We start from the raw sequence: 13,706 nt of genomic DNA, 5'->3' as shown, positions 1-13,706 counted from the left end.
GAGGACAGAGGAGAAATTAGTGCATGTGACCTCCTTTTAGTGGCTGCACAACAGAGTGGTCGTTGCAAAGCACTCAGGCGTCCATCGACCGCCAGCCATTGATCTGCCAATGCCAATGACTCACTCGAAGCTCAGTATGCAAGTTGTAGCCCGCATATGTAGGGATGCATGCAAACGCCGCTCAAATGGGATGCAGTCTATGCCGTGCTGCTGAAGACACAAGTACAGCAACACAGAAATGACCCTTTCAAAGCTTCTTTCAATAGCCACACTGATTTGTCCCTTATGAGAAAAAAGTTCAAATCCTCTATCCCCAAAAACAGCTTTAAAATGTATATCACATTTCATTCATGTTTCTTTCACTTTAGGCAAGTTAATCTTCAGTTATAATTTATTTTTCATGCTTTAAAGCCCGTGAAGCAGGAGCATGTCTGCTAAATTTCACACACCAGAGAAGAGGGCTCTTATCATTCCTGCTAAATTAGGGAGTATAAGCCAAGTATATAAAATGAGGCTTGATGAAAAATCAAACTGTCTCCATTCTCTATTGAATGCACTGAAGCCACACCCTGCTCAACGGTGAATCATATAACTACCACTTCTACAACCTGATGCTACCTCATCTAGCAACTTTCTAATGCCTACACATAACTACATGTTTGAGCCGCCGTGAAAACCGAAATGGATTCGATCAAAGCCTCCGGTGACTAGAATGTATTTCACCATGGTCATCGCAGGACTTTTCCACAGCACAACAACAAGGCACTCTAATGCAGCCACGCTAGTGCAATAGCCTCCGTCCACACCAGCTATCAAGTGGAAATCATAAAAATTCCCCCTGGCTCTTCCATCTTTCTCTATGCTAATTGAAATGAATCGAGCAATTCGAAAAGCAACGAGGCACGCGACCACTCCACAGCCCATCAGACACTGCTACTCGAACCCAAAGTATTTCACCATTCATCTTCTTTTTGCGGCACACGCTGACAATAAGGTGATCGTGACAGCTGTTAAATCTTGCTGCCAGGTTCGACTGATGGGCTCTGACTGCAGCAGAGGCTTTCATCAGGAGATCTGCAGCCAGGCGGCTGGGCGCTCGAGGCTGCACAACCTCTCAACGTCACTTTGGGTTTTAGTTGACATTTATGATGCAGCCCCATTTATACCTACCGGGGCCTGATTGTCACATTGAACAATAGAAATTTGCACCTCTTGGCTCTGCACTTAGAGCCCCGCTTGTTCCTGCCTGATGAAAGCTGGCATCTCTTTAATTGCGATGTATCAATGTGGTTGTCTGAAGAATGCAAATAGAGAAAGGACAAGTGCCACTTCCAATTAGTTGAGGAGCTCATCTAAATAAACGCAGGATTTACACTCTGGCTGTAAGGAAGTAAAGGGATAATTACGCGTTTTTTTTTCTGTGTCCAGGTGCCTAAATAATGACTTTCTGAAATCACCCTGGTTTTAGAGGCTGCCAGCTCTTGCAAGTCAGACAGTCCACATCTCACCAGATACTGCTAAATTCATGGCACTCTGACTTCTTCAGCACAACTACCAAAGATGCTACCTGAGCTTTGTGATGACATACCTGTATGTCCCCTTCATATATTTATTAAATGGTTTGACTTTTTACCAGCCGGTTTGCCACAATAGTGGAAATGACCCTTGTGTTAATAAGACATTCTAAATAACAGTGGTCAACGTACATCATTCTAGCATTTTTTAACTTGAGCATGATACGCCCACTGCCCACTTTCTTACACTTTCACACACACCATCAAATGATCCAGTTCAAAAGCATGCACAAAGACTATCACTCATTTTTTAAATGCTGTCGGGTGCATCCATTCATTAGTAACAAAATAATTTATTGGAATAGCCTCAGTAATGAAGGATAAAGGAAAACAGCTCTTCTATAAACCCCACTCACATCTTCTGAATATGCTTGTATTTATATTCTATAATTTATATTTACTGATATACTTTTTGTTCTTCTACTTCTCCCTTTCATAATTTTTGCTGCTGTAAATTGGGAATTTCTCCATTGTGAGACAAATAGGTTTGCTTATCTTATAAATTGTTTCGGCAAAAACTATCTCTATATATCTTTCAATCTATCTTATAATTTTAAAATATAAGCGAAAATGAGTCAATTTAACCCATTACAGCAGAGCTCAGAACTTGCTCGCCTCAATACCATCCTGCAATTATTCAATTTGACCACAAGATGGCAGTATGAGGAAGTGGTGAAATAACAGGCTCACGTCTGAGGATAATGGAAGAAAAAGGTAATCATTCAAATGTCACATTAAGATCACAATATAGCATAGTAGGGACAAATTATTTAAAAGGCCTCTGAGAACTCAACGCAATTCTTACAGTTTAAGTGAGCGTGATTTTTGGGAGATGTAAACAAATATATTTAATGTAGTCACAATAATTAAAGTGGTATTTTTTAAAATATTCTACAAAAACAAAAGAATGATCTGAAAAGCTTCATTTTTGTTTTCTCTTATCTTGATTGTCCCACTAATTCACACAGTACTTTTTTTTAGGTTATTATATTCTGGTTGTGGTTAATTATTTTACTCTAATATATGCATTAAAAATGCTTCATGTGAGATGAAAAAAAAACTTAATGTGAATGTGCAGTCATATGCTCAGAACATAACACACAAGGACAAAAATATGTACAGATCAATGAGGTTTTTAATAATCATTATCACATTTATATACAGAGCAAGCAATGTCTTATTCAAATGACCCCCTGAAAAAAAAAATCCTAAAATGCAGATTCCTCTTTTTTCTCCTGTCGTTAAAATAGCGATAAGGATCACCTCAAGGAAACTCATGTGCTGATCGAGAAGCAGACACAATCGAAAAAGAACATCTTATGTTCCGCCACTAAAACAGCCTTGGTCACGAGAGGAAGGCAGCTTATTCATTTTCGCTGTAGTGAACTGACATGAATATAAGTTTTATGGTTATGAACGACATTAATAGGTCGGCCAAAAAACAAGAAGTGATTGTCTGAATCTGATCCACTGTTGGAATCACAGCGAGCGATGTCAAGCTTTTCAAATCCACTATCACTCCAAATAAGTACTCCTACAGTTTGTAAAATGAATTATTTCCTCTGTGCGTGCATCTCCGAGTTAAATTTAGCTGCCACTTTTAAAGAAATAAGAGTCACAACCGGGGCAGAACTAATTGAATTTTGATGTGTTTGGTGACAGGGAGACGTTGCTCCGTCTAATCTGCTTCTCTCGGTTATCCCACAATTTTTGCAACTGAGCATTACCCAAGCTCGTGTCAACAAATCACGCATGAAAATCAACTGAAACAATGTTTTTAAAAAAACAAACGCAAAAACTAGGGAATACAGCAGAACAAGGAAGCAGTGTCCACTATACACGGTCCTTTAAGAAATCTTAAGTAAAACCAATTGAGACGAACTAAGCTTTTACAAAAACAAAACAAAACAAAAAAAAGGGCGCCACTAGTAAGTTTGGTTTCAGTCTTTACAACAGTGACTGCTTGAGGAAGCAGCAACACTGAGGGGATGGTGTTGGTGAAAATCACTATATATATACACACACACACACTCACATTCGCACTATAGTTTTACAATCATGCACACGAGAAGTCAACGTGTCCAGTTTCTTCAGTGGTATATGACCCAGCCACGGCAACGGAAGCAACGTGGGGAAGAGTTGTAAGCAACTCGGATGCTCTCTTTTTTGTGAGGCTCAGCTACACCACGTGACTTCCAACTGGAACTACAGTGGGCATATGGTCCTGAAAAAATCCTTTTTTTTTTTTTGTTAGATTTTCCTGTGCGGGTCTTAGGAGGGGAGGTGAAAAAAAAATGTATCTTCACATAATTTGTCTAACTTCTAGTCAGTGAGCGCCTGCAGAGAAAGAAACATTACATTCAATAACAATTCTGATAGTTCGATGCAATAAATGAGTGAGATGAAATTAAAGCGTGAAACAGCTGCACGAACATTTCCCAAATATGGCATCTGTATTTTGTATTATTTATTCACAAATTACTGGGCACATATTTGATGTTAGAACCTCACAACACCCCACCAAACAAGTGCTACCAAAAACGGGTACACGGACGGGTTTTTAATTACTGTATATACCTTCTGCCATCTAGTGAAAGAGCATTTAGTTGTTCTGCCAGTCACCATAGGTCACTGGCATAGATAGTTGATCAAAGACACAGAATTTGTAGGGAATGAATAATTTTCCTCCCTATTTGGTGAAATGAGAACATGTCCCGTAGCATAGTGATGATTTCTGATGGCACAATACATGACTGAGAACTCATTTATTAGTCTAAAGAAGAAAGGCATTTCTGGTAAAGTAATTCATGTTTGGTTGGGTCATTTTTTTCTTTTACAAGTGAGTGTTAATTTTCGCATAATCTTTCAAGGAAATCCAGACAAATACCCGATCCCTTATGGAAAAAGTACATTGAGGAATTTATCTGTAATACCCCTCGTGAGGGGAAGCGGCTCGGATAATGGATGAATTGCTCGAACGAAGATTGTTGTCTTTACCTTGAAGGGTTTAGAATTCATCATCCGAGACATGAGGTTTAGCGACAGCCATCTCCTCCTTACTGTTGGCAATCATCTTACATTTCTAGAGAAAAACAGAAAAACGGTTTACAGGTGCTCAAACGCAGCCTGCATTAAAAACAAGCATCCTTTACCTCTGTCAGCTCCTTTATGGTGTGGATGTTCGCTTGCTGCGTGACTTTCCTTTTCGCTTCTTCAATGTGGTCCAGGTTCAGCGACGGGGTTGGTGGCGCGAGACAAGGGGGAGGTTTGTTTGTGATGGTGGGAAGAGGGGCAAGGGGAGGCATTGCCGCCAAGGCCCCCATGTTGGTCAAGGCGGCGGTCATGGTGGCCGCCGTCATACTTGCCATGGCGGCACTCATGGTGATGTTGGACATGCTGGGCATTCCTGGAATACCGGGCAACCCCATTGGACCCATGTTGGGCATATTTGGCATCCCCATGCCCATGGGGAGGGGTAACGGCAGTGGGAGCGAGAGGGGGCCGGGAGACGGCGTCGGGAGGGGAAGCTGGAGGATGGCTTTCGGCCGCAGACTCTCTGGGATGGGCACGCCTGCTTTGGCACACATGGCAGCTGCGTTGGCCTTGGCTATCTCCAGTAACTGGTCCTTATCTGGGAACATAAGACAAATCACATAAGCACTCTTCTATGTTTTCACTTCTCTGTGATCTAAGCTTGCGAAAGGCTTTACCTAAGTCAGTGAGCCTCGGAGGCGACTTGCTGGCGCTGCGCCGTGTCCGCGACCCTGAGCGGCGCTGCTTGCGGAGAATCAGAACGGGGGAGTGGCTAGGCTCCCTTTTCCACCTATCCCTTCTATCAAATGAGCGACTGCGAAACACCGGACGCTTCCCTCGACCTCTGGATCTTGACCTGCGTCTTCGGTCAGATGAACGAGACCTGGACCTGCGACCCCTGTCTCCTGACCGAGACCTTTTCTTGCGGCCAGTGGATCGGCTCCGGGAGCGCTTGTTCCTGTCCGTGGATTTGGATCTTTTCCTCCCCCTGGCATTGGGCGAGCGAGAGCGGGAGCGTCTCTTCCGGGCTGGAGAGCGGGACTTGGATCGGCGTGCCCTGGTTCGAGACTTGGAACGGGATCGCTTGCGCCGCGTGGCAAAACGAGAAGGGCTGGATTTTCTGCGCCGGCCAGGACTCCGAGATTTTGACCGGCGCTTCTTTTTTTCAGATGGTGAGACAGATTCTCTCTTCCTCACTGGAGACTTTGACCTGAAGAGGATGATGAGCGGGATTACATTAATGACGATCTGGTTCACACTTAAGACCTTTGATTCGAGTCATACAACTAGCCAACCAATACGGCAAACCCCCGTTTTGGGGGGAGGGAACTCTATGGCAAAGAGCAAAGAACAGCGATCAATTTTTCATAATTGGCTATATTAATAGCTCAAACCATTACGGTAATGCAAATTTTGATATCAATACAGCAAAGGTTTTTGTTACCGAGCAAGTAAATGAGACAGGGTGGTCTTAGCGGGGTCAATTTCAAAAGGAACACAACGAGAATGGATGATGATTGAGCATGTTTTAGATGGTATTCACGGGAGGTTTTATTCATTCATTTTAAATCATATTTAAGAAAAATGTGAGCTGTCAAAATAATCTGGCCCGCTTTTTAACATGGAGCAGCGAGCAGGCTAACACCGCACCCGCAATTATAAATTCACTAATTCCCGTCACGAATCACACACAGCTTGACTATTTACATGCCATTTACTAATACGAAATGGGAAATTTGAGAAAACCATAGAAACTATTTTTTCCCCCTGCAGTTGACGTCAAATCTCATTCATCGTATCAAAATTATGAACACATGCATGTGTGTATGCGTGTGTATGCGATCCATCCAATCGATCTCTGCAGCATGCCGCACATGCAGTTTAGGCATCTGCCTCACAGGACTTGTACTTTTGATGAATTGCAGTTGCGCAGGCTACCTCTGGCCTTTTTAAAGTAACCCTCCCAACCCTGATCACTTTAACATACTTCTTTGTCACAATTACTACTTTCCTATTAGCCAGGGCTGCGGTGCCAATTTGTGGCAGAAGCTCAAGCTGCAAATAGTTGGGGGTTGACTGTATTCACAAACTAATCTTGGCGTTCCTGTATGCATAAAGTACAAACCTCTTTCGGGGTGAAGCTGAGCGGGAAGGTTCCCTATGATCTGTGGGTGAAGGCGAAGACTCTTTGCTCTGCCTTTCTGGAGATGCTGAATGTGAAGGGCTTTTCAATGATTCTACTTGCGTGTTCCCCGGCGGGGGGGAACTTCCTATTTCTTCATCTAAGCCTTCGGAGCGTTCAGATCCCTCTGGGGCAGTGACAGGTTCTTGAGAGCCAGACACAGTCCCTGAAACATCGTGTTCGGGGCATATGCTGGCCTCCTCCCTCGGTTCGGTTTCCTCTTCTTCGGGGATCGCTTCAGGTGCTGGAGGCGGCTCCTGCTCTTCATCCACTGGAGCAACAGCTGGAGAACTGGAAACAACCAGTGAGGGCACAGGTTTCCAGCAACCTGTGATTGTAGACAATGTATTCAAACTCAATACATTGTTGGCATTTACAAATTAATCTGTAAAGTAAGGCTGACTATTAAATTATATCCAAATTGAAATCGCAACACAGAAGAAGGCAATTTTCAAACTGCAAAGGCTGCAATTTGGATAAATATGTACAGTGGTGTTTGGCCTCTCGCTGATTTGGTTTTTTTTTTGCAAGTTTGTCGCACACTTAAATGTTGCCCATCATCAAATATATTTAAATATTTGTAAAATGTAAATTTTAAATGAAGGGTTTTATAATTAAGCTTGATTATTTCCTGTGTGGAAAAAGGGATTAACACTTCCGAAACCAAATAACTGGTTGGGCCACGATCAGCAGCAACAACCAAAATCAAACTTTTCTATAACTGAGAGTGAGTCTTCCACATCTATGTAGAGATATCTGAGCCCCCTCTTCCTTGCACAACTGCTTTAATTCAGCCACACTGGTTAGTTTTTGACAACGGAGGACCTTTTAAATGTTAACACACAGCATTTCAATCAGAAATCAGGACATGGGACTTTTTGCGTACAACCTTCATTTTGTTTCATTTTGATGCAGAACGCCCCCACACTTCAATTATCTTCCGGCGCAGTCAACCAAAGAGCTTCGTTTCATGTCTTCCATATTAATTCATGATTCATTTGCCTTTATTTTAGCATAAGCCTATATTATAGGACCAAAAGCTTTATGTATAATAAGTAGGATCATTTATATTGTAACAGAGACTAACTTGCTTGTGTTTGTTGAAAAATATATGAAAGGAGGACCATGAAGGAAAAATTCATGTCAAAACACAATGACAATATTGTGGAGGCGGGGGCAAAACTACTCTCACCTGCTGTAGGAATGGTTTCAGCTACTGCAGCCATCTTTTCTGGGGATGCCATCTTTTCTAGGGATGCCATCTTTTCTGGGGACGCCATCTTTTCTGCAGACGCCATCTTTTCTGGGGACACCATCTTTTCTGCAGACGCCATCTTTTCTGCAGACGCCAACTTTTCTGCAGACGCCAACTTTTCTGCAGACGCCATCTTTTCTGCAGACGCCATCTTTTCTGCAGACGCCCACTTTTCTGCAGATGCCAACTTTTCTGCAGACGCCAATTTTTCTGCATACGCCAACTTTTCTGCAGACGCCAACTTTTCTGGAGACGCCAACTTTTCTGCAGACGCCATCTTTTCTGGAGACGCCAACTTTTCTGCAGACGCCATCTTTTCTGGAGACGCCAACTTTTCTGCAGAGGCCATCTTTTCTGGAGACGCCATCTTTTCTGGAGACATCTTTTCTGCAGAAGCCAACTTTTCTGCAGACGCCAGCTTTTCTGCAGACGCCATCTTTTCTGGAGACGCCAACTTTTCTGCAGACGCCATCTTTTCTGGAGACGGCAACTTTTCTGCAGAGGCCATCTTTTCTGGAGACGCCATCTTTTCTGGAGACGCCATCTTCTCTGGAGATGCCCTCTTCTCTGGAGATGCCATCATCTCTGGAGATGCCATCTTCTCTGGAGATGCTTGCACCGCCTGGGAAGAAGATGACGCCTTCTCAAGAGGGGGTGAGGCGGATCTGGCATGGGAGGACCTATCAGACGGTCTATCACTTGACCCAGACCGGGATCTGGACTTGGATCTGTGCAAGCCAACAGAGACAGATTTTGACTTTGACCTTCTGACGCAGATCCTTGGTGATTCGGACTTCTTTCTGCTCAGCAATGGCGAGCGTGACTTTGATCTGCGCCTTCTAGGCAACGAGCGGGATTTTGAACGTTTGCTAGACCTTGGCGGAGACCGCTTTCTCCGGGCAGGGGAACGAGAACGCCTTCTAACCGGAGACCTGGATTTGGAGCGCCAGCGAGAAGTGGGCGTTCGGGATTTGGTGCGTCTGCGGGCACTCCTTGATCTAGAGCGCCGCTGACGTTTGTAGGTTGTGATGGAGCGTGATCGAGTCCGCCTGCGCCTACGGGCAGACCTGGAGCGTGAGCGGCGTGCTCTGGGAGGTGGTGACCTCCTATGTCGCGACAAAGATCGACTCCTTGAGCGCCTGCCACCAGTACGTTTGGCCAAGGAACGTGACCTGGAGCGCCGGTAAGGACGCCTGGATCTGGAACGACGGGCCCTGGCAAAAGAGCGAGACCGCGACCGCCTACCGCTTGCACCACCACGTCTGGGCGAGCGTGTCCGGGAGCGCCTCATGCGCCCTCGCGAGCGGGATTTTGATCTCCGGCTTCTCCTTGGAGAGCGAGATAAAGAGCGCGACCTGCGTCCGCCACGTTTTGGCGATCTTGAGGATCTTCTTTTTGTAGATGGGGGACTTCGACGTCGCCTCGGAGACAAAGATGAGCTTCTCCGGCGTTTTGGTGTCTTGGACCTGCGAGGAGACCGGAATGACCTCCTCTTGGGCGTACGCGACCGAGAAGTGGACCACGACCGACGGCGAGCTCTTTTGGGAGATCTTGAGGGTGGGGAGACAGCCTTCTTCCTCGGTTTAGGAGACTGAGAGCGGGAAATTGAGCGCGACAGCTGCCGCTTATTTAGACGAGTGGGAGATTGCTTGTCCTTTGAAGCTGATCTTGAATGATTTTCAGGTGGTTCTACCACTGCCGCTACTGTTTGTTCCTCACTCTGCTGCTTCGGTGGACTTGGTGATGGTGATCGACTACGTCTCGACCCAGACTGCTTAATATCTGGGCCCATAAAAGGGAGGGGAGATGCTGGCCTGGGTGAATCAGACTCTTTTACAGGTGCCTGCTGCTGCTGCTGCATTGAAATGAATTCATCTTTCGGTATTGGCTCATCTCTAGGTGCATTACCTTCCTGTTTAGGAATAATGTCAGGAAGTTCATTGGCATGACCCAAAGTACCATCTCCTACACTGGCTTCTTCCTTAATCTGAATTGTTCCTGTCTGTGTTACCTCATCCAGGCTAGGCAGTGGAGATTTTATATCCTTTTCTGTTCCATTGGTTTGACTATCGTTTGTGGTCTTCTCTGTGATTTGTGGAACATCCATTTCAGACATGCACTCTTTCTTCTCTTCAAGTGGTTCAGGATTCAGCAGACTGGGAACACCTTTCTCATCCTCTTTGTTGTTTTGTGTTGACATGAGGGTCACTGGCTCAGGCTGGCCAGGTGCTACCGCTGGAGAAGATTTGCCATCACCTATCCCTGCACGCCCCTCCGTTTCAGATTCAGAACCTGAGCCAGAGCTGCTATCAGATGAGGAGCGAGACTGGGATTTCTTTTCATCCTTCTTCTTCTTCTTTTTCTTCTTCTTAGCAGCATGTCTTTTGTGTTTTTTAGATTTTGCATCTCCCTCCTTGTCCACACAATCTGACAAGACAATTAATGAGCTTTTTTTATTCTATTTTTCTTATATTGTTTATTTTGCATCAGAGAAAAATCTATCAAAAATAAAAATTAATCATCCTCACAAGCGACCTACCTGTTTTAGTCTCTTCCTTCTGCCCAGCATGATCCCCTGCTTTTGCGGCCAGCCTTGCACTGCAAAAACAAGGGCAAATGGGTTCAGATATTCCCCACAAATAGCAACACAGTAATTGTTAATTTAGTTAGCTAATTAATAATATTGAATGTCCAACTTTATTTCAGCGTTTGATACCAGGAGCAATGATGTTGGAGCACTGCATCTCAAGATTATAGTTGGTAGCATGTAAGATTTTTTTGGTGGGAGGTGGGGAGAAAAAAAAAATCAGAGAGCAAACCTCCGATCGCAGCATTGTGCTCCAATCACAAAGAAAAAACAGTTAGACCAACAAAGAGGAAGCCGCTATACCAACAAAGAACCAGCATCCAATCCAACGAAGAAGCAGCTAGACCGACAATGAAGAAGTGTGCACGTACGTGCGGCATACTCAAGGTAAACGAGAGCATGGCGTAATGTCATTCAAATAAACGACCAGTCAACTCAGTAGAACTCTTTCAATAACATGTTAATGTGCCTACTAACCCGATCAAACACCTGTGAATGGATACATCGTGTACAAGTAAGGAGGTCCCCGTCTGTGACGTGCTAGCACGAGTGTTAGCTATGTTCGACCCTTAGCATCGCGTTCAAGTCAAAATCAGGCAAGTAAAATATGAATGGACTATTTATGGCAATAATGGGTCCGCTTAAAAGATAAAGTAGTCGACTGATGGTTGGTCAACGCATGCAGTGCGAGAGAGTATTCCATCACTACACGTACGCTGTTTGTGTAAATGGACGACACACTCCGCATTTAATTGAAACATGGCAAACGATGTGTCCACAAAGTGTAACAGCGAAAGCAACTTTTTCTGACCTGGCTCTTGTAGTCCGTGCAGTTTTCAGAAGAGCCGTCTCCGCCTCAGACTCAGCACCAGACTCCGAGCTGCTTTCCCTTTCACCCCTCTTCTTCTTTTTCTTCTTCTTGTTCTTGTGCTTTTTATGCTTCTTGTTTTTCTTATGAGGTGGTTCAGTTCCTTCTGTGCAATTCACGTCATCCTTTTCGGTTGTCTCATCCTCGCCTGAACATGACACCCAGAATTTCAAATTATGCAAAGCATATTTACAGAATGTAGTTTTGTGACAAATTTTTGTACCCTCGCCATCACTCACCGGCTGGAACATCCACTGCACACTCCATTTGCCCTGTTGAAGATGCTGTCGTAAAGGGTCCTCTTAACGTTAGAAGCGTACCTTTACGGAGGAAGAATCAAGATATTATCACTGAGGCTTTTCCACACATTTTCAGCCCAGGAACTAAAATAAAAAGTTAATTCACGACAGGAACCAGACTCCATAAAATTCTTCTACAAATAAGCAATCGTTGAATCAAGGCAACTGCACCTTTCATGGTTGTCATCTTTGAGCATTATGGACTAGAGATGAATTGGCTCCAACATCTGCTGCCTTGATTCAAATTTTGCAGACATTCAATCATACTGCAAAGTACATAAATGACAACGTACATCAAGGAATTTACCCCAAGAAAGCCCAAAAAATTGTGACAGTGTGACCACCTTGACCCTAAATTTAGGGAAACGTGCTAATACGAGTGTAAATAATATATATCATCACCATGACAATGGCTGGATGATAGTTAAGCAGTTAAAATAATTTGAATATCAAACAAAACCGTTGTCTTTAACAAAGTGCACTGCCTAAAAGTCACAAGTCTGCAATTTAATGCAACTTCAATAAAATCTTAATGTACGAAGCAGTGCTTCTACACCTGGATTTTACATAACTACAGAGTAAGAAAACGTACTTGTTAAAACTAGATACTTCAAAAATCTATTGTAATTATACTCTTTTGCAACAGTAAGAACTCTTCGGAATTAGGAAATTGATTCGTGATCACACCACTTTCGACAAATCTGGCTATTCAATTTACGATAAAGTCTTTTTTCAATATCTATTACAAAAATGAAAAGAGGTCGGCTTTCGGTGACAAGAATGGCGACAAGTTAACATTGCCGCGCTGCCAGCCAACCGCGACGTGTTATTTTGACGCTTAAATTGTGACATTGGCCAGTCATATCTGCACTCATCTTCTTGTTGATGAGTGGTAACATGTTGGAAAAGTTCGCGAAGAAAACGAGAATTCAAACAAAGTTTGCAAAAACAACTCCGTTTACAAGTTATTAATCGCCAGCGGGCCTGCGTGGCTGTAAGCTAGCTTGAACATTCATTCAAAAATCATCGGAGGTCACGCTACTATCGGACACATAAAACATTTAAAAGAAAATTAAAAAAAAAATAATAACCGACTAATTTGCTTACAAGGCTTATACCTCAGCAGTGATAATAAAATAATTAAGATGCCACTAGATTGCGGCCTTGAGCGGCCATTCACAACCTATTCGTCTTGCTAATCCAGCTACCTTGGCTAGCATGCTCGTAGTTGTTTCACAACCTAGCGATAAGTCCATTTTCGCTAGTCGCGACTGCTCGTTTCAACAAAGCAACTTGGTAACTTCATCACATTTGCCAATTTTTTTGTGACGCATATTTACCCCGTGTAAGTCGCGAGGCACTAGCCGGAGAGTCGAATTTTTTCAAGGGTCGCGGTCGTAGTTTCCAAAACGTGCGAAGCCGAACAATCACGCACAGACAACGTTAGCCAGCTAACTCTTCCGCCATGACAGGAAGGTATCCCAGCATGCAGTGCTGCGCGCGTTGAGTGCTAGCGTCACAGTTGCCCGGGCAACTCCCGGTGCTGACGATGGATGGATGGATAAAATTCTATCTATCTATCTATCTATCTATCTATCTATCTATCTATCTATCTATCTATCTATCTATCTATCTATCTATCTATCTATCTATCTATCTATCTATCTATCTATCTGCGGTTTCGGGCGTACTGGAGCCAATACCAGCAGTCTTGGGGCAGTGGGCGAGGTACAACCTGAACTGGTTGCCAGCCGATTGCAGGGCACACATAGACCAATCATCCACGCTCACACTCACATCAAGGGACAATTTAGAGTGCTTTTCATTAGCCTGCCATGCATGTTTTTGGAATGTGGGAGGAAACCGGAGTACTCGGAGAAAACCCACGCAGTACGGGGAGAACATGCA

At 44.0% G+C, this 13,706-nt stretch overlaps 1 protein-coding gene across 3 annotated transcripts; it reads right to left on the bottom strand.

The window, feature by feature from the left end:
- Nucleotides 1–2,691: 2,691 nt before the first annotated feature.
- Nucleotides 2,692–13,304, bottom strand: sona (SON DNA and RNA binding protein a). 3 transcript variants are annotated; one of them, XM_019882434.1, is made up of 11 exons: nt 13,139–13,304; nt 11,739–11,819; nt 11,443–11,647; nt 10,584–10,642; nt 8,286–10,471; nt 7,982–8,033; nt 6,733–7,117; nt 5,285–5,817; nt 4,727–5,205; nt 4,572–4,656; nt 2,692–3,911 (listed from the first exon to the last, which is right to left on the bottom strand). In XM_019882434.1, exons 2-10 carry the CDS (start codon nt 11,764–11,766, stop codon nt 4,582–4,584), a joined length of 4,002 nt encoding a protein of 1,333 aa, XP_019737993.1. In that variant the 5' UTR covers nt 11,767–11,819; nt 13,139–13,304; the 3' UTR covers nt 2,692–3,911; nt 4,572–4,581. The 3 variants fall into 3 exon arrangements, with proteins under 3 accessions (XP_019737993.1, XP_019737991.1, XP_019737992.1); XM_019882432.1 differs by having other exon boundaries at nt 7,982–10,471; XM_019882433.1 differs by having other exon boundaries at nt 2,692–3,798; nt 7,982–10,471.
- Nucleotides 13,305–13,706: the final 402 nt, after the last annotated feature.

The sequence above is a fragment of the Hippocampus comes genome, unplaced genomic scaffold (genome assembly GCF_001891065.2).
Source record: "Hippocampus comes isolate QL1 unplaced genomic scaffold, H_comes_QL1_v1.1 scaffold111, whole genome shotgun sequence".
Lineage (NCBI taxonomy): Eukaryota > Metazoa > Chordata > Actinopteri > Syngnathiformes > Syngnathidae > Hippocampus > Hippocampus comes.
Note: the sequence above shows the minus strand (reverse complement) of the source record. Positions and strands in the feature narration are given on the sequence as shown.

Excerpts from the sequence above, each read along its gene's own strand:
- sona (XM_019882432.1), bottom strand. The coding sequence starts at position 11,766 with ATGGAGTGTGCAGTGGATGTTCCAGCCG. Across the intron at positions 10,643-11,442 it reads GCACGGACTACAAGAGCCAG|TGCAAGGCTGGCCGCAAAAG; the intron begins GTCAGAAAAAGT and ends TTGTTTTTGCAG. Across the intron at positions 10,472-10,583 it reads GAAGGAAGAGACTAAAACAG|ATTGTGTGGACAAGGAGGGA; the intron begins GTAGGTCGCTTG and ends TTGTCTTGTCAG.